This window comes from Toxoplasma gondii, chromosome V (genome assembly GCF_000006565.2).
Source record: "Toxoplasma gondii ME49 chromosome V, whole genome shotgun sequence".
NCBI lineage: Eukaryota > Apicomplexa > Conoidasida > Eucoccidiorida > Sarcocystidae > Toxoplasma > Toxoplasma gondii.
Window position 1 is genome coordinate 2,101,504 of NC_031472.1, and position 22,368 is coordinate 2,123,871.

The 22,368-nt window shown below is 51.1% G+C and overlaps 2 protein-coding genes and 1 non-coding gene across 3 annotated transcripts; all 3 read left to right on the forward strand.

Annotated features, from left to right (window-relative positions):
- The first annotated feature begins 459 nt into the window (after positions 1-459).
- On the forward strand, positions 460-12,996 carry TGME49_285970 (30S ribosomal protein S5, putative). Its single transcript, XM_018781968.1, has 14 exons — positions 460-2,155; positions 2,718-2,846; positions 3,793-3,969; positions 4,424-4,537; positions 5,060-5,314; positions 6,269-6,333; positions 6,881-6,932; positions 7,576-7,743; positions 8,450-8,623; positions 9,359-9,593; positions 9,984-10,193; positions 11,070-11,322; positions 11,573-11,714; positions 12,514-12,996. The coding sequence occupies exons 1-14, from the start codon at positions 830-832 to the stop codon at positions 12,634-12,636; spliced, it is 3,423 nt and encodes a 1,140-aa protein (XP_018637798.1). The 5' UTR covers positions 460-829; the 3' UTR covers positions 12,637-12,996.
- A 1,086-nt stretch (positions 12,997-14,082) lies between these two features.
- Positions 14,083-14,154, forward strand: TGME49_285960. Its single transcript has one exon. It is a non-coding gene; the product is annotated as a tRNA-Pro (tRNA).
- Positions 14,155-14,586: 432 nt separating this feature from the next.
- On the forward strand, positions 14,587-21,420 carry TGME49_285950 (hypothetical protein). Its single transcript, XM_002369192.2, has 9 exons — positions 14,587-15,951; positions 16,304-16,571; positions 16,899-16,976; positions 17,262-17,352; positions 18,246-18,374; positions 18,850-19,129; positions 19,538-19,662; positions 20,065-20,221; positions 20,710-21,420. Exons 1-9 carry the CDS (start codon positions 14,804-14,806, stop codon positions 20,933-20,935), a joined length of 2,502 nt encoding a protein of 833 aa, XP_002369233.1. The 5' UTR covers positions 14,587-14,803; the 3' UTR covers positions 20,936-21,420.
- The last annotated feature ends 948 nt before the right edge of the window (positions 21,421-22,368 follow it).

Genomic DNA, 22,368 nt, shown 5'->3' on the forward strand with positions numbered 1-22,368 from the left:
ATCAAAGTAGGGAGTTCAGAACTGGTTTTATCAAGGGCCACTGCGACCTCCTTCTTCCTCCGACCTTCAGGTTCTGTATTAGTAAACATCTCTTTCCATTCCTCACCTCGATCTCCGACTCCACCTCTTCTCTGTCTCAAAGTATCTGTATCTTGCTTCTGACGATCCTCTGCTTGCCAGAGCTTCGCTTTCTTCTTTGCTTTGACACTCTTCGCTTGCGGCCGACAAAAGACTGTCTAGAGCGAGAAGAGTTGCACAGCGCACATGTTTTCCTCTCGGCTTTTCCGTGCATGCACAGCTGTTCCCGCTGACGAACTCGACTATTTTCTGGGAATTGAAATTCCTTGAGACTCTCGCTGTCCCCGCCCATCTGTTTCTCAATTTTCCCCCACTTCCTTTTCTCCTCTTTTCGTTGTCCTCTGCATCCTTCGTTTTCCCTTTTTCTCGGGAGGTTCAAAGGTGCGACAGACGATTCGCACACCCTCGTCCGACGTCCCCCCTTTGTAGACTGTTCTCAGCGTTTCGTCATCTTCTCTGACTTTTCTCTCACCATTTCCCCTTGAAAGTCGCGTAGAATACTGTCGAAGGCATGCTTCGCTTGAAATGAACAGGGAAACCATTCGTCGGAGGAATGGCATGGCTCCCCTGCCGATTTTGATGGAGGCATTTTCATTTTTTTCGGAGGTCGCTGAAGAAGAAATCAATGCAGTAAGGCCTCGAAAGTCTTTTTTATGACAAGGAGGCGCACGCGTGTTTTTCGCCGCCTTCCGGTTTCGCCTTTCCGTTCTTCCCGATTTTTCCCCTTCTCTGACAGTTTGCATGCATCACGATGAGGTGCCCACTGGCGCCGCGGCGGCAACGCCGTCTGCCGAGAGACAGTTCCTCTTCGGTGTCTCTTTTCCTTCCTCATCGAGGATCTCTCTCCCTGTCTTCAGCCTTTTCTCCTTCTTTTCGCAGGTCTCCTTGTCCCCGTTCCTCGCCTTGTCTAGCTTCTTCCGTTCCTCCCTCTCGTCTGTTTTCCTCTGCTTCGCCGAACGACTCTCGCCTGGCGTTGAAAAAGCCTCTTTCACCTTCGTTCTCCTCCCCTTTTGCTTTTTCTCGATACACGAGGGATCCCGAACTAAGACACTTAACCAGTACTTCTCGTGTACAGGCTCCATTGCCTCTGCGCCGTTGCGCTGCTCCTGTTGCTTCTCTCGCTTCTTCTCCTTGTCTGTCTTCTTCTCGCGCTTCGTCTGCTTCTCTTTCTCCTTGCTCGCTCGCTTCTCTTGGTTCTCGTTCCTCTCCTTTCTGCGGGGGGTCACGTCGAGGCGGCGAGAGGCCTCCTTGTGAGAGGAGAGCGAGTGCCGGGTGCGGTGCAGCAGCTAACTCTTTTTCTTCAGCCCCGCGGCCAAGTCGTCTTTCTCCGTCGTCTCCCTTTTTTCCTTCTGGACTTGGTTGTTCTTCCTCTCCGGCGCATCGTGCGCGAGTTGCTGGCCCTCGCCTGCCGCTCCGCAGCGCCTTCGTCGCGCTCTTCCCCGGCCAACCGACAAGGACTCTCTGTTTCCCGGCTGCTTCGTCCGCGCTTTCCTTTTCCGCTCAGCCGTCTCCGCCGACCGCTTCTGCGTCTTCTTTCCAGTCTCCGCGCCGCCTCCACAACAGCCACCAGGCTCGAGTTTTGCGCAGGCGGCATGTGTACAGAGACAAACACCTGGACCATGTACCGACGGAGAGAGCGCGGCAACTGGCGGAGCAGCGGAGCGCCTTCGAGTTGCCCCGCGGGACAGGCGAACCTCTGCAAGGTGGCTCGCGCTTCCCCGGGGGCGTCATGGCTCCTCACTTGCGTGTCAAACTCGAGAAAGAAAAGTTTCTGAGGGACTGCATGCGCGAGCAGGAGAACTTGGCGGCGCTCTTCACCGAGACTGAGAAGGAGACTCTCCTAGGTCGCCGTGGGGACAGCCGCGAGAGCCACGAAGAGGAACCTGCGACGCGCGAGGCCGAAAAACAGACGTCTGAGGGAGGAAAGAGCGACGAGGCTGGGAAGGACGGAGGCAAGCAAGAAGACAAACAGGGCGCCGCACCCTTCGGCAGAAAACTGCAGGAACTGGAGAGCTTCGTAGGATCTGCTCTCAGAACCTACCGCCTCCTTAGACCACACGCCCTTCCCTTCTACAAGGTACGGAGGGATTGTTCAAACACAGTTCTGTCCTCGAGCCGCTGAAACCCGTGACTCTGAGATCTGCACCGGGTGACCGACGTAGCAACGGCGTACCTGTTGAGGAGAGAGTTTCTTTCAACGCCGAACAGTGTGCCAGTCCTGTCTGTTAACTGACGACGCCCAGTTTACTCAAACGAGAACTGTCGAATGGAGACGCGTTCGCGCGTCTCGAGCAAATCAACATTCCCGAGCGCTGCTCGCCATTCCGCAGCTTCATCATCGCATGCCAGTGCTGGTTTCAAGAGCTCTCTGTTTCTTCCAGAAAGAACGGGACGTTACCACGCGTGGCGAAGCTGACAAGACATCAAGGAATGTTTGATCCCCACAAATGGCGATTGTCGAACCTCTTCTCTGCGTCATGGAAAGAATTTGCAAAACCTTTCAGACGAAGTGTCTCTTCACTTCTCGCACATGTGGTCTCCTCTCTCTTTGTGTGCCCGTCTCGCTTCTTGGACTTCAATTTTCTTTCCCCTGATTCATAGACCGTTCCGTCTCTCGCTGGCGATACTCTTTCCCCCAGGAAGACAGCTTGCTGAGCATGCAAAGCAAATTAAACGAGGCGACGCTGAAGCACTCGCCTCTCGTCCACGACCTCGTCGAACTGAAGAAACGGAACTTGTCAGTCCCTTCAGATCTTCTTCCTCCAGATGTACGTTCTGCGCCTCGCACTGCGAGCGAAACACTGATGATGCTCTTTTGCCCTTACGCGAGAAATGCATGCACCGAGACACAGATCACCGTCCGAACACAGCAGGCATGGGACAGCTGCACTCTTGATGTCGGAGCGTTCTGTAGTTCGTTGATTACGCCGCGCGCAAATGGCGCCTGCGAAACAGCCTTAATGATACTGCATGTCGTGAGAGACGTTCTCGGCACTTTACGGGTCGACCATGAATGTGAAGCAATTTTAAAGTTGCGGAAGGTTGAATCAATACGTTTTTCTGTCTCGGGAGAGTATCCGAACTCATCAGTGTTTCATGCTGGCGAGCCGACAGTGGACGGTCGGTTCGGACGGGAGAAGGTGAGACTGAATTCTTCGTTGGCTTTGCTTTCTTTGTCGTCAGAGACATCCTTGAGTTTCTTTTTCTTTTCTGTCGCTCCGTGCTGCGACACGCATGGTCGCTCCACATGCAGCTATTAACTCTCGCTTTGCTATGCTCTTCACGTCTTTCTGCCATTTTGCGTATTCATCTTTTAATGGTTCTGAGGCCATCTTGCCACATCTTGGGTCCGCTGTGTATGTACACCTCGTTGGCTTCGTCGCTCGCAGTCTCGACACCGTTGTCGTTTAAATGCTTGTTTCTTGAAAATCTTCGCTGAATGCATGCTGATCGCTTCTTTCTCTGACGCTCTTCTTTGCCCCTGTGAAGTCTCGGTACGTTGTCTAATGCCCTTCAAGAAACTGTAATACGAGACTGTGCATGCGGTACACCACACCGTCCTGCGTCGGAAAAAAAGGAAGAAGAAAAGAAGGAAGGGGAGGAGAAGAAGAATGGCGAAGAACAGGAAGAGAGGCAAAAGAGTAGATGGGAGAGAGGAGACAGAAAAAAGCGGAATGCAGAAAAAAGAGGAATGCGGTCTCTGTGTGTTTGCAGTTCAACGCGCTCCAATTCAGCCTTCCTGTGGTGAGCGCGCGTGGCTTTTTGCTAGCTCTCTCGGCGGCCGCGAATTCTGTGGCGGAAGATCTCGAATTTCTTTGTCGCCGTCTCTCTGTCCCGAATCTCCCTCATCCTACGCATCCCTTTCGCCTCAAACTCCTCCTCGATGCCTTGGTAAGACGAAGAAAGAGATTGAGATTTTCTTTCAGCCGACAATAAGGCGCGATGTGCCTTCGTTTACAGAACCAAAAACACCGTGGCGTTTGCCTCGAATCTGCTTGCTTCGCTGTGTGCTGAGGACTTCCGTCTTCTCGGCCGAACGCGGTCGATGACGCGTCGCAACCTTAGGGGACTTTTGTCAAGAGAGAAGTTGCGACAGGAACGAAAGAGACACGCGAGTCACATGGGGCTTCTGCGCGTCTCCCGCAGAGAAGACTCCTTGCACAACAAGAAACAAAGACTCGGACATGAAGATTCGATGGTTCGACTGTGCATGTGACAGCATCGTCGCTGTGGTGTTTCCTTTCGTGCTTCCTCTCCAGTGCTTTGCGTGTCATTTCTTTCGGTCTTTTGCGTTACCTCTTCTCTCATTCTCTAGCTCGAAGCAGCTTGCTGTTTGCCCCTGCAGTTCGAGTCCTTCAAACTCCGCAAAGATCCGCACTACGCCCATGACTGGGCGCAGAGGAACTGGCCGCGACTGCAGGCTGCTATGCCAGAACCTCTCTCAGAGTTGTCTGCCGACGTGAGTTTTCCGGAAATGCCAGATGCCAGCCGGTTTTCTGAACGAGCACCGAGACCCAGCTACTCAGATTCACACACTAGCGGACGTGCGTGTGTGCCGTCCTCAGGAGGAGAGTTTCAACTCTTTAGTCAGGATCTGACCCCAATCGAGGACTCTGGCTCCCTGAGTCTGTTTTGCTCGACTCACTTGCATGCGTCAATAACCCTAGACGTATTCTAAGTCTCGCTCTGTCTCTGTGTCTCTGCCTCTGTCTGCGTATATAGTTAGGTCGACATCAGCACAGATTGACCTACATCTGTGATTCGAGATCTCGCCTTCTGTCTCCCATCTCGCTCGCGCTTCGCTCCATCTCTCGATGTTAGGTCTGTGTCAACATACTTGTGCACTTTGGCGCGCGTCCTTCTTCGCGTTTTGCATCGGAATGCTGAGGTCTGACACTTCCGTTCTTCTTCAGCGGGCTGTTCGCGCCATCCGTTGGTCGACAGATGCGTGACGTTCCATTTCTTTTCTCTCTTTTTGCAGAGCGTAGGCCTTTGGCTCAAGGCGCACTTGGAGCGCGTGATCGAAAACCAACGTGGGCGGCATGCAGACGGCAGAGGTCGTTTGTTAGCCCAGAAATTTCCTCTGAAGAGCGACGAAGAAGATCTGTACTCTCTGGCCGATGATTTCATCTTTGACCACGAGATCGTGGATGAACAATTCTGCGACGAGAGACTCAGCCAGTTCCCCATCGACAAAGCCGGAGAACTGTTTCGAAGAGTCGCGGATTTTTTCGGGGTAAGCGAATGACCGTTTCACTGCGAGGAGGCGAGTGACAAAACAGTCCTTTGCGGTTATAGCCTCGCACCTAACCGACATGGAACAGTTTCAGTGTCGCAGTGTGTGAAACCTAGAACTTATACTCTTGAGCGCTTCCGTGGGGTGGCGGTTACAGCAATCCGCGACCAGCAGGAAGAAAGCGCGAAGAAAGACTTGGTCGCCTGGAAACAGAAAATCAAGGGAACCAGGAAGTCAGAGAGACACGGATAGACCAGGACTGGCAGGACGCCTGAAGCACACAGAAAGCTCAAAAGCACGAAGATGCGAAGAGACGAGAACTGATAGAGACACTAGGAAGCATAGACACTCTATTAAGGTAAGAGCAGAGAGAAAGCGAGGAGCAGTAGAGAGATAGGAAAAACACCAGCACGATACGAAACGGCAGGATGTTACGCAACTCCAGAAAACAGAGGCATCCCGAAACGCACAGGAAACACGAGAGAGGACAGGCAAGACCTGCATTTTCTTCCGACCTCCTGGGGGTCGAGGGAGGAGTTTGAAGATGCATGAGCGCTGAACTGTACATACAGTCAAAGGTACAGAAGAAGACTGAGAGACAGATGTCAGCACGAGACAAGTCTCACAGAACTGGAAGAGGTGGATAAAGAGGCAAGGGAAGAGACGTAGAGGTCGACTGAGAAAAGTGTAGAGATACAGAGACGGAAAGGGAGAGAAGTCATACGGATACAGAGGAGAACGGGAGCACGCGCTGGCGAAGGAAGGCGCGATCAACGAAGACGCGCAGTTGCGATAGCACAGAAGAAGGGAGACACAGAAATTTGCTCGACTCAACTCTAGCAACGAATGCAGAATGCAGGTGACTCAGCGGGGCTTGTGACCACAAAAGTCGTTTTTCTTGTTTCTCTTCACTTTTCGTTCTTGTGTCATTTCTCTGTTGTGTTTGCTGTGTAGCTGACGAAAGGACCACAGCCGGCAGTGAACGACGCTGTTGTGGCACAATTTCAAAATCTTGTGTAGTAAGTGTATTTGCTTTCGCATTCAAAGAACTTGGTTCCCTGGACCTCGTAACTGGACTGGCTCTGCCCGTTGAAATTCACCTCGAAACGCCGCTACGCAGAATGAGGAACAGAAGCGGGACTTGTTTACCTGTATCTTTATACAAATATGCATATATATATATATATATATCTGTATTTGAATTTTTTTGGGGCGCGTCAAGCGAGACGCAATAAACAGAGAAGTCGACGTTTGTTCCGCGAGGCGCTGCTTTCTTTCCCTGTTGATGGAGAACACTGCGGCAGTGCCGAGAGCCGTCGCAGGGGAGGCGAGAACAGAAAGAAGAGGTGGAGGAGAAGAGACCTTAGGGGGACGGGGGAAGAGAAAGGGAGAAGCGAGGTGACGAAAAAGGAAAAGACGACAGATAAGGGAGAGGAAAGAGAAGGTAGAGAAACGATGAGAGCAAAGGGAAGAGAGCAAAGAGAGAGAAAAGAGGAGAGGAAGAGGACTTGTGGAGTGTCTCTGATAACCTGCGCGCCGTTGCTGTCTCGTCTGTGTGTTCCTCAGCACTCTGGACGAAATCGGCCTGAGCAACTGGATGAAGATGGATACGCGAGAGGTGTGCACCCAGAGACCGTTAAACGAGGCGTTTTTTCTCTGCACATCTGCCTCAACCTTTTGCAGTTCATGAATTCCTAGATCTTTAGCGGCCAGCGAACGCGCTGCAGGACTGAGAGTTCCGTTATCCAGGGATGGGACACGATTCCATGTACCTCTCTGAGAGATCGGTCTCTGAGGGCAAGCTGCAGCTCCGTTGTCGCGTCTGTGGCTCTTCTTGACTTCATTCGTTTTGCACAGGCTTTGTCTGAGTCTCTGTCAGCTGCGATTCCAGCTTGTCTCAGTTAACGACACAATGAAGTTCTTCGATGTGCCATGGAGCCGGGACAACAGTGTGCGGAGACCGTTTTCTGTCTCTCTCGGCTGCTGCTGGCATTCGTCGGGCTGTCCGGCGAGCCACAGGTCTTTCGCGTCTCCGGTTTCTTGATACACGTGCTGTGTCCTCATCTCTGATGGAGACTTTTCTTCAACTCCTCAGAGAAGTCGAAGTTTGTGCAAGTCTGCGATTCCGCTTCACCACGCGTAACATGCAGGCTGCGTACCTCTGACTGCTGCGTGGCGCCTTCGTCTCCCGAGCTTCAGTTGGATCTTACAGGTATTGTGTGCATTCGAAGTTCAGATTCGTTTCCTTTGCGCTTTTCCAGATCGAAGAATTTCTGCCCGAAGGAGACCCGCCTTCTTTCGCGGCCTCTCAGCAAGATCTGGATGCTGCTCGCTTGCTTCTGAAAGCTGCAGCGAGGGGAAAGGCGAATCTCCTCGATTTTGAAGCTCTCGACCCCTACAAACTTCTGCATGGATTCGACTTTAAAACGGTGAGATCAGTGGCAACAGATGTCGACCGCCTCTGGCCAAAGGCGGTGCAGAGCGACTCACTTTCTGCACGGAAAATGATGCACAGAGACGACCTTCGTCGGCGAAAAGTGGTATTCAAAAATGGTAAAAAAGCCACCCTCTCGGTGGACCGACAGTGGCAAACAAAGTGACATCTTTCTCTAAGGAACAGGGAACAGCAGAGACATCCACCTTTCATTTGAAGAGTCCTTTCGGGCACCGAATTTCTCGTCTCTGGCTGGTGAATCAACTCGCCACACCCGCGTCTGTCCTTTTTAGAGGGACGGGAAAGATCCATTTCTCCGGAGCTCCGTAGCCGTTAGGTGTCTAGACGCCCCAGACGACACAGTGGCGGAAGACGACATGTATCGGCAGGCCGAGAGGAAAGTCACGGAACTGCTTTTGTGTTGTGGTTTTTCAGCTCCTTCATTGTTTTGTATCCACCCGTGTGAGCTGCGTCAAGGAGACCACTTGGGCGGGGGTGTCAAGCAATCGAAAAGCCTTGTTCAAGAACCGGATGCAGCTCCGATCTGGGCCTCCCGTTTTTCTGGAGTCGTTTTTCCTGTCTCTGTTTCGAGCGGAATTGTTTGATGGCGTTTCGGTGGTAGTGCCCACCTGTTTCCTTCTCCACCTTTGCACGCGCGCGTGGTTGCTTCCGTTTCGTTTTTCTCTTTCTGCCGTTTTCAGGTCCAAGAGGAGCTCGCAACTCTGCCGCCAAATCCGTTCTTGACCGACGCGGACATCGACGAACTGTTTGACATCACCACAGCGGCAGTTTCGATGAATCAGAGCGAAGTCGCTCCGTCTGCGTCGCTGAGGAACTTCAAGGCCAAATTCGGAAGAACGCCCTTAGAGGCGCTGGTGAGTCCCGCAGGAGCCTTTTCGCCTCCAGTGCAGAAACGCGCAGAAATCCACCGCTGAGACAGCACGGAGCAGAGGACGCCCAAGGCGAAGAACGCAGACGAAGACGAGGACCAGTGCGAGGAAGGCAGAAAACACAGAGAGTCACAGAGGCAGCGAAACACGGTGCAGGCAGAGGCAGCGGAAACGAGGGGAGAGCGCGGCAGAGAGAAGAAAACGGAGAGAAGACACAGGCAGCGAAGCGAGAAGTACAGAGACAAGTGTTGAGAAGAGAAAAACAACGGGAGACAACGGGAGAAGAGGAAAACGGAAAAGAGAACTTGCAAGGAGAGTACGAATGGGGAACACAAGAGGCGAGAAGCGCTGCCTCCGGAGAGAGACAGGGAAGTGTAGGTTGCTGGCGGGGACGAACGGGGAGGAGGAAACGAGGAAGAGGTGGAAAAGAGGTCGAAAACGATGGCGTGGAGGAAAGAGGTAGAAGCGACTGAAGGTTCCCCAATGTTGGAATTACGTCTACGCACCCGATGCTAGGAAACGCGGTTCAGGGGCGATGTGAAGTGATCGTCCGCGCCGGTGGACGTTGATCGCGTTCTCAGGACGTTGCCCAAACGTGACTGAGACGCAACTGAGAAGCAGAGAAGGATCACCTCTGAACTTTTGGAGTGTGGTCCGCGGTCAAACCAGCCGCCCTTTGGCGAGAAAAGCCGTTCTCTTTCTCCGTTTTCTTTGTGACAGCTGGACTCGGAGGAGAAGTTCCTGACTTCTGCTGGTCCTGTCGATTGGTTGAAAGACGAAGACGAGAACGGCGAGGCTTTTGTTTCCTGGAGGTGGAAGCGCCCCGCACAAACGGTCTACGACGCTGAGAAGGGCATGTTCGTCCGAGAAAGAGAGGGCGTTGACCCCCTCATCAAGCTCCACGAACTGAGACAGACGCTCCTCAGTGTCAGCCGGATGATGAGCATGAACAAGCGTAAGGATTCGAAGTCGGAACGTATCGTCAAATCAGTCTGACAAGTATACAGGACCTACGTGTGCATGCGCAGCGATGTGGCGGGTATGGCTACTTGACTTCGTGGAAGAGCTTGTCGGCTCATAATCTTTTGCAGAGGCGTGGTGTCTTTTGATGTCTCCTTGTATTTGCGGGACGTCGACCTCCGTAGGTGCAAGTGCAGTTCTGTGTAGAAACGAATTGCGTAGAAATGAATTGCGTAGAATCGACAACTAGATAGAACGGTGAGTCCTGTCAACTTCTTGCTGTGCACACGGTGAATGGGAGAGCATGGGAGAAGTGAGGAAATCCTTCCGTTGCAGGTGCTCATCGTTTTTGGGAGACAAATGTGGAAAACACCTGGCCTTGCAGAGGGTCGCGTCTATTACTTCCGGGCCATCGTCGCGGTCGGGAATGGGCGAGGACTGTTCGGCATCGGCATCGCCTTCGGACCTTCGCCAAAGGAAGCGCGAAGCAACGCTGCTCTGGCTGCGATTCAAAACCTTGACCATATTGATTTCGATGTCGGTCGGACTCTGACGACACCCGTCCACGGCAGCGAGTACTCTGCTCACGTGAAAAGTAGGTTTTCCACCTTTTTCTTGTTCAAAGAGCGCTGATGGAGCACATGGACGAGGTGCATGCATCCAGTCACCAGTACTGCGTGAAAGGGTGCAGATGCAGCTTGGCGTCGTGGGGTGTCTCGACGCTGCAGGACAAATCTAGTTAAATGTTCCTTTTTCGTGTTTCAGTCCCTTTAAAAGTCTTTCCTCATGATGTTCTAGCAAATGTGAAACCCATTGAAGCCGTGTCAAAGACGATTCAGATTCTTCTTGCATGCGCTTCTGAGTCCGGTGGCAGCACGGCCTTCTCGACTGTCTCGGCTTTCTCGGCACTTCGGCGATCTGTGGCGGTGTGCGGTTGGAGGTTGCTTGCATCTTCCTACCGTTCCGCTTTTTCGGGGACACAAGAAACGACTCTTTATCGTCAGTGGTTTTGCTCCTTCGCTGCAAGTTAAACCCATGGAATTCTCTGTCCACATCGACTGTCTTATTGAACAAACCAAAAAATATATTCGTATGTATATATATATATATATAAGCATATGTATATATACATGACGGTACAAATGTATTTGGGGAAGAATATATATATATATATATATTTATATACTTCTATGGCTGTATGTGTCAATGTGATCTGGAACTAGGTGGGAAGTCGTGGCTCCAAGAGCAAAGTCTGCAGGTGTCTGTACACTTTGTAGTTGTGCACTGGATCGCGTTTGAGTCTTGTTCAGTTTACGTGCATAGGTGGGCATATATATGTATATATATATATATATATATATATATATACATGTGAAGAAAATTGTATAGCACGTATGTAGATATATGTTGCATGTCGTTTCATGTCGTTTTTGCGGCTGTCTCTTTTGTCGTTTGTGTTTGCGTTTTTCAGTTGTTCCGCGGCCTCTGGGGAAGGGATTGAAGTCGAATCTGCGTTACCTTCCGCTGTTGTATCTCATGGGCATCGACAACTGTCGCGTATCTTTTTACGGTCCGTCGGCTTCTGCTCGATGGTTCACTCGCGCCAAGGCACTGAAGAGGGCGCTTGAACAGCTGCAGAGTCGCCGCACGCTGGCGAACGCGACAGGACAGAAATACGACCTTCTGGTCGCTCCCGGCGAACACTGGATGCACTGGCCAGACCGGTAAAAAGTCTAAACATTACACGGGGAAAACACAATAGAGGGAAACCTAGAGAGGCTGCATGCGCCTGGGAAGACAAACGGGTTCACCTTCTACATAAGGAAAGAGCAGCCAGGCGAGAAACGGAAATGACAAGCGGCGAGGGTGTCTACGGGGAGACTTTGGCGGCAAAAAGTTGATTCACGCTTGGATTTTCGAACCTGGTTCAAAGGTAAAACTGTCTTGTCTTTTTCGGATTGTGTGCTTTTCTAGCTGGTTCCGGCCCATCTCGACGGAGTACGCGCGAATGCTCGAACGCATTAAGAAGAAGCGACCTCCTTCCTATAGAAGAGGATTCCGAGCGGCGATTGATGAGGTCATTCCCGAAGAAATTCGCCCCGAGTTCACTCCTTACGTGAGTCTCCCGCAAATCTACGTTTCAAATTTGGAAAAAAACGGGTCGGGCAAATTCAGACGCATAGACTGCTTGTCGAACGTCGAGGTAGTTCTGACCACTGAATTATGAATTCTGGAAAGGCGCGTGACAATGTGACACCTGCGCGGTCATCCGTTCTCTTCACCAATGCATGCATGTTGCATGCACGTCGGAGATCATCGGTGTATCTTTCTAAGTTGAAACGTGGACGTAGACGCAGAATACGTCGCTTGAACCTACGGGCCAAGCGATTTGTAGGTGTGAAGAATACACACGAACCCCACAGGATAAACTTCCTCTGGTGTATTCATATGTGTCTCTCTGTATACATACATGTGTATACATATTCATGTGCAGTCACATATAAATTTTGCGTGAAGACAATTACAAACAAAACCCAGCAGGATAAATGTCGTTCGGTGTCCCCATATATATATATGTCATGAATTAGGCGAGTGATTGCCGTGATCCTGTCTTTGACTCTTTCACATTAATGTGGTTGCTGACTTCCCTTTCGTTGTTTCCTTCTCTCTCTCTGTATCCGTGTACCCCCTTTTAAGTATATATATATATATATATACATATATAGGTTGACTCTGGTGTATGAATCTTGTCGACCTGTCACGGTTTGATGGCTGGAGCTGTATGAGGTACTTTGCCTTCTTTGCCGCTTCTTGTCCGATCTTTGGTTGTCTTTCTTGCGTTCAGAACGTTGCCACTTTGTGACATTCTTTCTAACAGTTGTCTGTTTTGTGTTATGTTCGTTACTTGTTTTCAGACGTGGAAATCGCCACTGCAGAAATGGGCAGAAGAACTCAAGCGGAAGCGTCTCACATCTCACAACGTCTACGAGACGGAGGTCTTTCTTCATCCTCCAGCGCAGTCTTCTTCTCCTTCCTAGTTGTCTCCTTCGTGTGCAAGTGACTTTCAGCTAGTCCAGACGCTCCCTTTCTCTGCAGTCTTGTGTTTCGTCTCACCAGCGTTTCGGAAGGAGAAGGAGAAGAGCCACGGAGGAGCATCTGAGTTGCGTACACCGGTGCGTTCACGCTGAAATGGCACAAAACGGTGTTTCTCCGACTGAACAGAGTCTTCGAAGACGCATTTTTGGCAGCAAAGACGATGCTGTCTGTCTCGTCCTTCACGGTAGACTAGGCCCACAGACAAAAGCTGTCTAGTCTCGACCTACAGAACAAAATCTGTTGCTTTCCAGCTTGCCTTATGGCTCCTGCCCCAGCTCTTTCCTCGTCTAGCATGTCACGACTCCAGCAGACGCCGTAGGTTGCTTCCGTTTTTCTGTCAGTTCTTGGTTGCTTTCTTCCTGGATGCACTTCACAGCGCTGAACAGAACTCAAGCGACAGTTCAGGTCTGTACCTCCCTGTTGAAAGGAGAACCGCTATCGTCTGATTCAGAAACGGCAGCACTGGACACATCAGGCACAGGACGCTCTCATCTTTTTTTTTGGACAGGTGAAAGTAACACAGAAGCCAGCTGGACATCTCTTTTCGTTGAAACACACTTCCCTTCTCGCCGTTAGTGTGATCTCCAAGAAGTGGACTTCTTAAGACTCTGAAAAAGCTGATACAAGACTCCTTTCTCCACACTACCGTTTTTGGTGTATCTCAAAGCTGGAGTCCTGCTCAGAGTCATGATTCCCCAGAAAAAATGTTACCTGCGGGCGCTCAGAAGATCCGAAGCGTGTGCTTTGGATTTTCGCATTTCGACGAACAGAACTTAGACGTGACCGGGCGAGAGAGAAAAGGGAGGCAGAGACACTATCTCGTGTGAGACAGGAGACAGAGAGACAGACCATTCACGAGAGAAGGACATGCACACGATGGTGCAGCAGGGACCATTCAAATCAGAAAAGGGAATACCCGAACTTCTGGTAACATTTCGTTTCTCTGCAGTCATTCGATGTAGAGAAAATGGGGTGAGTCTCCGGCAAGTGGTTTACGTGGAACTTGGAAATCGGCTCCGCACAATTCTGAAGCGGGCCGTTGCTGAACAAGGCGTGGAAGTGGAAGCAGCAACACGCAAGAGACAACGTTGCCTGCTGCTCAAGTTCACAGCTGATTCTCTTTCCAACAGCAGGTGCGCATTTGCCACCCTAGTCTCGGGGCATCCTCCCGCGCGAGGGTTTTGTGCTTTCGAGCTGCTGGCATTGCGATGCTGGGTCGCTAGAACGATGACGGGAACTCGGCCGTCCTCATGTGAGTAATTCTTCGGCGAACGCAGGGGCAACAGTATATGAAGGAGATCGCAGTTCGGCGATGGACTGAGCCAGTCCTTTGGTAAATACCTCTAGCGTCTCACGAAAAATGCCCAACACAAACATAAGTCCGGTCAGGCTGTTTAGTCTAGTGGTATGATTCTCGCTTAGGGTGCGAGAGGTCCCGGGTTCAATTCCCGGAACAGCCCTTTTCCCATCTGTTGTCATTTACCTCATTTGGTATCGCTTTTGTGGCTCTTGACCATGTCGATCACTAGGAAAGTTTCAGAAACTCTGCGGATCTCTCGAGTTGTGTTATTTTTGTCGTTCTTCCCCGATCTCTTCTGATCTTGCCCGAGGGTGTCGCAGTCCTCGCCGCGCTCGCTTCGCGACAAGAAAGAACCCCCGAGAGAGCAGACTGTTTGTGGACTCGATAAAACGGGTGTTAGCCGTCGATGAAAGAAACTGAAGGTGGCACGTTAATGGAAGGCCTCTATTTTTCGTCGGCTTTTCTGATTGGCCGCATGCGCATGCCCCGCTTTCAGAGCACATCGCATGCAACGAGGATCGCTCTTCGCAGCATCGACTCAAGATCGCGCTCGGTGTCCAGTCCCGAAGGCGATTACCTAACGCTCTTTCTCATTTTCGTCTCTCTCCTTGACTTTCCACCAGTCCACGAAACAGGACTCCAAGTTGGACTCGTCTTTGTCCTTGCGTCTGCGAGCTTGTCGGCGCGTGACTTCCAGTTCAGCAGGAGTTTTACCTTTGCGAAACCCGCCAACTTTCCCTTAGGGTTGGTCTCCGCACCCTCGTCTCTCACTTTTGCCAGCGAGCGACAGAGAAAGAAATCTATAGAAAATGGGGATGGCGACAAAGTCCGGCGGCAGCAACAGCCAGCTGGTGCCGTCTTCCTGGTTTGTCGCGCCTGCTGCCGACAATTCGGGGCCAGGAAGGCAGAGAGAAGCCGGGGCAGCGGCGACAAAAATCTCAGACAGGAAAAGTGTGGAAAGAAATTGTTCCAGTGCGTCTCTCGGCCGTTCTGAAGCGACGCACGGACAGAAGGACGGGAGTCGACGCCGAAACAAAACAGGCGGCGACCCCGCGAAACCTGGGGTGTCCGTAAACCCGACACGGGAGGCAGGGGAATCGTCAACGACAGCGGATCAGGCACATTTCTCCAGGCCTTCACTGGCATTCAAGGACTGTCCGACGAAAAAATTCAACGATTCCAGACAGAGGCCACAAGACGGAAATCCACAAGTCCCGCGAAAAAACTGCGGAAGTCGCGAACAAGCATCCAGGAAGCATGGTAAGCCCTGGGAGAAGCTGGTCCACGGGGGTCGCTTCGGCGGCAGGCCGGGTAGTGCTACGAGTCGAAACATCTCGTTTTCTCAAAGTCCAAAGGACGAGGAAGACGAAGACGAGGAACAGGCGACTTCCGTCGGTGAAGGCGAACGCGAGAGGATGCTGGCTGCTGCCATGGCGGCGATCGAAGCAAAAGCCGACGAGGCTGCGCTCTCAGATGTCGAGGAAAAGAAGGCGCGGGGAAAAGGAACGAACGGCTTTCGAGACGGAAAGAGAAAACGTGAAGCTGAGGCGGCGACCCAGCGCGGCAGTGGAACTCTGGAAGAAACAAAAAACGAAAGAACGCCTACAGACGAGGCCTTCAGTGGTCGCGACGAACAGGAAAAAAAGAGGCGGAAGACCGGGGAACGGCGCCAAGCTCTTTCGCAGACAAAAGGCAAAGTTGGAAGGAACGGAGGGACTGGCGAGCGAGAGGAAAACGCAGACGACAGTCCAGGCCTGCCCTGCGATGGGTCGATGGGCGACAAAGACCGGCAAGCAGGGGCAGAAACTGAGAGCGACAGTGAGGGTGATGACGACGACTGCCACATCCACATCGTGAGACGCACTGGGAAGATGCAAACAACACAAACAGGAAAGAACGAGGCAGACAACGCGCCGCCTGACAGGAAGCACGGATTCCCTGGTTCGTCGTCCAGCCGGTGAGTGAGAACCAGATGCCGAGAGACGACTTGATAAAGATTGGCCGTGAAGACAGGCAGGGACGAAGACGCTGTTGACGATTGTTGACGGGAAAACCCCAGGCGCGAAAGGGAGACGCACGAACAGACGCTCAGAGACTTTTTCAGAAAGGAGTTGCCAGTCGCATTTCACCATCATGGTATTAGCACGGAGCCACCCTGTATCATCGAAGTCAGTTCACGAGGACGTAGCGTGGTCTTTTGTGCTGTCCAGGTTCCTTCTGTCTGTGTACCTGACTGCGTTGAATGGAGGTTTAGCTCGCGTGGACTCTCTGTATCACCAGCTGTCTCGGGGTCTGTTTCTTGTTGTTAGGACTGAGGTCGTGAAAACGCGTGACAGAGATCGCCGGCGAGTTGCTGGACATACAGACCACCGAAGTGGTCCTCGACCATCTACGGACAGAGGAGCCTCGTTCGGTTTCCATGTTTCCGCGGAAGAAAACCGATTCTTTCCTCCTCTCGCCGAGCAGAAGACAGAGGCATGCTCTGAAGACCAGGAAACGGAGACGCCAGGCGAGAAGAAGGTAGCTGGAAGACCCGGCGACGAAGAGACAGCGGAACTTCTTCGTTTCGTGCCTAAAGTGAGTCGAGTCTACCTTCGCTGACACTTCGGTCTCCAGCTTGTCTTGAACTTTCAGTTGCGATCAAAGGTATCTGAGTAGCATACCGGACACTGAAAGACACAAGCTGAAGCTGCTCGACGTTCAAACTGGACGCGCTGTCCTCGGTGTCTTCAGTCGTCTCTCGTTTTGGGGAAGCGACAGAGAGCGCCGATTCGAGCGACAAATAGAGAAAGCGCGGAGAAAAGAAAACAGCTGTTAAAGACCATCGGCCACGACGTGGAAAGCAGCGACGGCTGTTGTCTGATGTCTATGGTTTGTTTTCTCTTTTCTCTTCGTCTGTGACAGACTCTGCCCTTTGCAGGCGCGAGAAGAACACACACGCTCTCCATTGCGTTGCCGGCGTCCATCATTGACAATGCACAGGTACACCCTTGTCTGACTGGGAATTCTTTCAACAGGAGAGAACCTGTCTTTCCACGATCCCTTTTATTGCTTCGTTTCTTCTCACGCCGACCCACTGCACAAGCCTTTCTTGACACTCTGTCTTGCTGCTCATGCTACCTTCCCCTCTCCCTCTCGCAGTCGTTTCCCTACCTTCTCTGTTTACCGCTTTCTTGTTGTCTCATGTCTTCCTTCTTCGCTTTCAGAGTTCTGTTCGCAGTCACCTCTGTGACGTCATCTATGTGAAAGTGTGTGTGTTTCTCTCAGACGGCAGAATTGCGAGCAGCTCTCGTTGGACAGATCGCACGAACACTGACAGTTTTTGGAGTCGACGAAATCATTGTTTACGAAGACGTTGGTGAGCTTTTCACTCGAAACGTCCTCTACGAGTGTGGGCTTTACACTGGAGTTCTTTAAAAGTACTTGCAAGCGCAGGTCTGTTTTTCATCTTCGATTTGAGGAGACAACGAGAAGAGGCTTCGTTTCCTCGAACCCGTCGTCTGTGGTCTCTCCAGGCAGCTGTACCGATTTGTTCTCAGTGCATGCGTGACAGTGCTGTTCGTTTTGTTTCTGCTTCTCTCACGTCGAGGACTGGGTGGTGAACCTGCGGAGTTGCGCAGAGCTGAGAGAGAGAGACACTCAAGAAGAGATCCATCAGACTCTTTTCAGTTCCCTAGATCGGTTCGCGCTTCAATGACAGAGACCACAGAGAAGCTCAGGAGACAGAAGTGATGAGGTAGTTATATGCCAGTGGTCACGAACGTGTGTTTCCTTTGCGTTGTTTAATGGCCTTCATTGGGTGACTTTGTTCTGATGCTCTTGAAACCCCGCCGTCGCTGGCCTCGTAGGAGAGGGCCGTTTAGCCGGGTCGTTTGAGTCTGGGAAAGGTTTCCCGCTATTCGAATAGCACAGTGACCGTAGCTGTGGATGGACGCTAGTTGTACAGTGTGTCTGTTGACTGGTTTATTCTCGTCCTCCTGGAAGCATGTACGGAGAGAAACTGCCAGATGGCTTGTTCCGCGTTCAGTACGGGACCACTCGACTTCTCTATTTTGGTCTCGTTTCCGAGATTCGCTCGACTCTGACAGAACCTCTCATACTACCTCGAAAACCTTTGCCACACGGGTTCGCATCTCCACTTGATCTCTCAAATTATTCAAAAGGATTCCGGATGACTTTGGTGAGCTTCGTTATTCTACTACATGATGTTCGACTGGTTCAACTTCTGCAATTTCCCTGTGACTTTCTCAGCGGCTGCCATCTCCAGAGGCGCCAACAAGGACGAAGGTCACTCGCCAGCACTCGAATTTTTCGTACGAAATTTGAGATATTTGGAAACTCCGCAGTTCCTGCGCAAGTCACTCTTTCCCATTCACCCTGGTAAGTCCATATATGCATATGGTGTATGACTCCGTACACGATTACACATTTGTATTGGCACGTATGTATGTATACATTTGTATTGGCACGTATGTATGTATACATTTGTATTTGAGTCTTATATATATATATATATATCTACTTTCAGTTATTATGTGTACTTGTGTACTCTAATATAGGAATAATGTATATATATATATATATATATATTTATATATGTGTAAGCATATGCTGTTGTGCAGGAAAGTGTTACGCAGAGTTGAAGATGGCGGCGTTGCGAGTGCAGTTCACTCGAGTGCTTTTCTTCACTTCCCTGGATTCGTGTGTCTATAGCCCGTTTTTTCTTTTTTATCGTGATCGTTCCTCTTTCTTTTTGTTTTCGTTACACTGTGGACCTAGGGTTGATTGTTTTTTCTCGAGTTCTTCGACTGCAAGCCCCTTCATCCTCTTTTTCTGCTTTTTCTGTGAACTGTAGATTTACGGTTTGCGGGGCTGCAGAACCCTTTGGACGCACCCCACCATTTGCGAAGAAATGAGTGGCTGCCGTACCGAGAAGGCGTCGTCATCGCATCTTCTAAAACGCGAGAAGAGACGCCGCAGGGCAAGTCGGAGAGCAGAGCCCCCGCAAAGGGAGAGGAAGTCAAGCTGACGGCAGCGGAGAAGAAGCGACTCAAGAACAAGAAGGGCGCGTGGGTTGATTGTGGTCTGCCAGCTCACGTCTGGGTCCCTGACACTCGCTTGCAGGACGGGATGAGGTGAGCGAAGAGCAGTGCGGCGCAGTGGGGACGGGGAAGCAGGCGTTCTTCTGTGTCAGGGCAGTGGAAGTGAAGGACGTCCATGCTTCTCTCGCTTCCTCGTTTCTGAGTCGATCGCAGTTTGAAGAGGACAGCGTTCGTATGTGTATGCTGTGTTGACCGCGATAGGGTATCATTCTTTTGGGGGGTTCGTTTTAGCGTGTTCTTGCCTCTCTGTCGGGGGTTCGGATCTCTGTTCGCAGTTTAACGGAGAGATTGATCAAGGAGAGGCGTCCGTAAAAGTAGCAATATTTTTAGCAAACGTTTCACGTTTTCTTCCAGGACGGTTTTAATCCGTTCTCGTCTGGATGCACATCACACTGTCCTGATCGGAGTTTCTCCTTTTTCTGATGCTTCTCGTGTCTTCAGAGTCACTATTCGTCTCGACCCTTCTGTCCGGCAGCTTCAGCGTCAACCGCGAGAAAGAGGAGATGCAGAGCCGCCTCTGATGAAAGGCGCAGCGGTTTCTCCGGATGAACCTCCGGTCAAGGCAGGTGAGGAAGAAAACATGTGTATCTAGCTCGCGATGTCTTTTTGTCCCCCCAATAAATCTCGTGTGTATTTGGTGAAAACAGTTGGCTGTGCGGGGTAACGGAGAAAGGCCGTTTTATTCGTGTTTTACATTTCCCTTCCTTGTTCCTGACTGCGGTGCAAACCGTCTCCAAACAGTCTTGACTGTCACGAGTCGCTTTTCATTGCTGCTGTTGTAGCGTCCTTCCTCCGTGCATTAATCTTCGCACTCGCTACGGGATGCCCACTTCTCTTTCTCTCTTCGTCGGCGTCCCCGGTGCACATAGTGGCGGAGACTTTTTCTTGTTTAAGTTGCTCGTCGTTGTTGGTGTAAATGCATTGGAACCACTTTCTCTGTCTTTTCGGTTTTACGGTGCTTTCTCTAGGACTCTACTGGGGCTACCGCGTCCGCATTGCTCAGCATTTCCAGGATGTTTTTTCCAACTGCCCGTTCAGCTCCGATGGTCGCTACGATCTGACTGTCGGCACGTCGGAGAGAGGGACCTGTGTAGGCCGAGACTTTGCGTTCCCAATGAACTACAAGTGAGCTCTTTGGGGTGTAGAAAGAAGCGAAACTAGAGATATTTTAAAAGTATGCTTAACCCCCCCCCCTCAATTGAAAGTGAGACTTGCAGGAACAGTATAGCCGATGCCCTTCTCACTTGAGATAGCTTAGACAACGTGCTTGAGTGCCGCGAATGCTTGGGGTTCCTCGAAGTGCCTGAATCTGCTGTCGAGGGTTCTGATTACTCAGCTCCTGTAAATATTCACACTAAGAATAGCAACTCTAAATCAATTTGTCTGAATTAGGAGTAGACCCAAAGAGGCTCTCAGAGGCGTCGCCTATACAGGAATCGAAAAGAGTGACGAGCACAAAGGAAAGAAACCATTTAGAAGCAGGCAGCAGGTTGTGCGCAGAGCCGGTCGACGATAAAGGGAACAAGTGCGAGTGATAGATGGAGAGAGAAAGGAACGTGACATGCTGAGTGAGCAAAGCGTAAACGTGGCGGTATGTTTTCGGTGTGTCTCAGACACATGCTTCTCGTTTTCGGAGGGCTGCAAGGACTGGAAGCTGTTCTTCTAGATCGCCAGTCAAACTGTGCGCCTTGCCGCGATCCTTCCACGCTCTTCGATATGTACTTGAACACCTGTCCTTTCCAACGCTCTAGAACAATTCGAGCTGAAGAGGCTGTTCCGATCACTTTGGCACTGCTTCGACCCTACCTTCTTGAGTCTGCGGCGGACAAAAACGCGTGAGGGTCTTCACGTCGTTCTTCCTTCTCTTTCCAGTTGCCTCTCACTCGTCCTGTTCAGTCGTCGAGCCTTCCTCGTGTTTTCCTCTTGTCTCTTTCTCGGCGCTCGGCGAGCGTGGAAACTGTGGGGATGTGGCGGAACTGGCGGGACTATGAGTTCATCTGCTCTTCTTTTCCTAACAACCAACGTCTCGACACACCTGCACTTTCTTGTCCTTCTCTTTCTGGTTGATTCTTTTTCTCGATCCGTTTCGGATGCACACGAAGGCTCCCACTTAGATGGCCTGTCATCAGTTTGTTTTCATGGGTCGATGTGACAGTTCTTTGCCTTCACGTGCCTCGTCTGGTCAGCATTGTTCTAGAGAAACGAAAAGCTGGACGGTTGTCTCTCTTTAACGTCTTTCGGGATTGTTTGCCCGGACCGCCAGCAACTTTTCCGAGACAAACGGGATCTACGCGATTTCTTCTTAACGGTTTCGCGAGCAATCGTCTTCCAGCTCTTCTTCCCACACTCGACACAAGAGCGGTTAGAGCTGCTCTCGTTCGTGTACTCGACAGACACCGAAACGTTCAGGTTTTTTTTCCTGTCGTAAATTGCCAGTCTGTTGGTGGTTCACGACTGAGCTTCTTGTTCACAGCTCCACACTCGATACGTATTCAAAGGGAAGAGAAGAAGAATGTAGAGGAGAGAAAGTAGGAATGAATGAGAACATCGAAAGCGGATTCGTCAGCAGTTAGTCACGCGTGACCAGAAGGACAAGATTTCTCTGCTCTAAGCGTCGCACAAGTAATGAGTTCTGGCAGCCAGGGCGCAAAAAGCATTGAACTGCAAACAGCAGTTACATTTGTGGCAGAAATTTGTGCATTTGTTTCGGGTTTTCAAGGGTCTTCCTTTGGCTTTTCGGCTCTTTCCGGACGCGAGACCGCATGGACTATGGAACGACAGACTGCGCTCCCCTATACAAGGAGATTAGAACTTGGTTCCATTAAACTAAGATCCTCCAACGTGATACCTTACCCGTACGAGTGCACTAGACAGACAGCCGCCCACATAATTTGGGTTGTTGAGTGGCTAGACTGAACCTTCTTGCGGTTGGCAAAAAAATGGTGGCAAACGTGCCATGAAAAGAGCAGAAACAAGGCCTGTTTCCAGGCTGGAAACTTGCAGATGAAACGGAAGAGTTCAAGCCCACTTAGAAGGGGAAAGGGTCCAGCTACGAAGAGATATCGCGGAGAAGACAAGCGTACATTGACATGCAAATTTGTCGCGATATGATCAGCAAGGAGGGAAACAGTTTCATGATGAGAGCGTTGTTCTGAGGAGGAAATGAGAAATCCTTAATCTCCAAAATGGCAATCGCACATACCAAACTTTGTTCAACATGAAGCACGACTTTTCCCGTGTGCCGACAGGACGTCTGCTTCTCTGTTTTTCTC

Coding starts and splice junctions, on each gene's coding strand:
- TGME49_285970 (XM_018781968.1), top strand. CDS start 830: ATGAGGTGCCCACTGGCGCCGCGGCGGCAACGCCGTCTGCCGAGAGAC. Junction 9,594..9,983: donor GATGATGAGCATGAACAAGC/GTAAGGATTCGA, acceptor CTGGCCTTGCAG/AGGGTCGCGTCTATTACTTC. Junction 11,323..11,572: donor TGGATGCACTGGCCAGACCG/GTAAAAAGTCTA, acceptor GTGCTTTTCTAG/CTGGTTCCGGCCCATCTCGA.
- TGME49_285950 (XM_002369192.2), top strand. CDS start 14,804: ATGGGGATGGCGACAAAGTCCGGCGGCAGCAACAGCCAGCTGGTGCCG. Junction 17,353..18,245: donor CATTGTTTACGAAGACGTTG/GTGAGCTTTTCA, acceptor TGACTTTCTCAG/CGGCTGCCATCTCCAGAGGC. Junction 18,375..18,849: donor ACTCTTTCCCATTCACCCTG/GTAAGTCCATAT, acceptor TGTGAACTGTAG/ATTTACGGTTTGCGGGGCTG.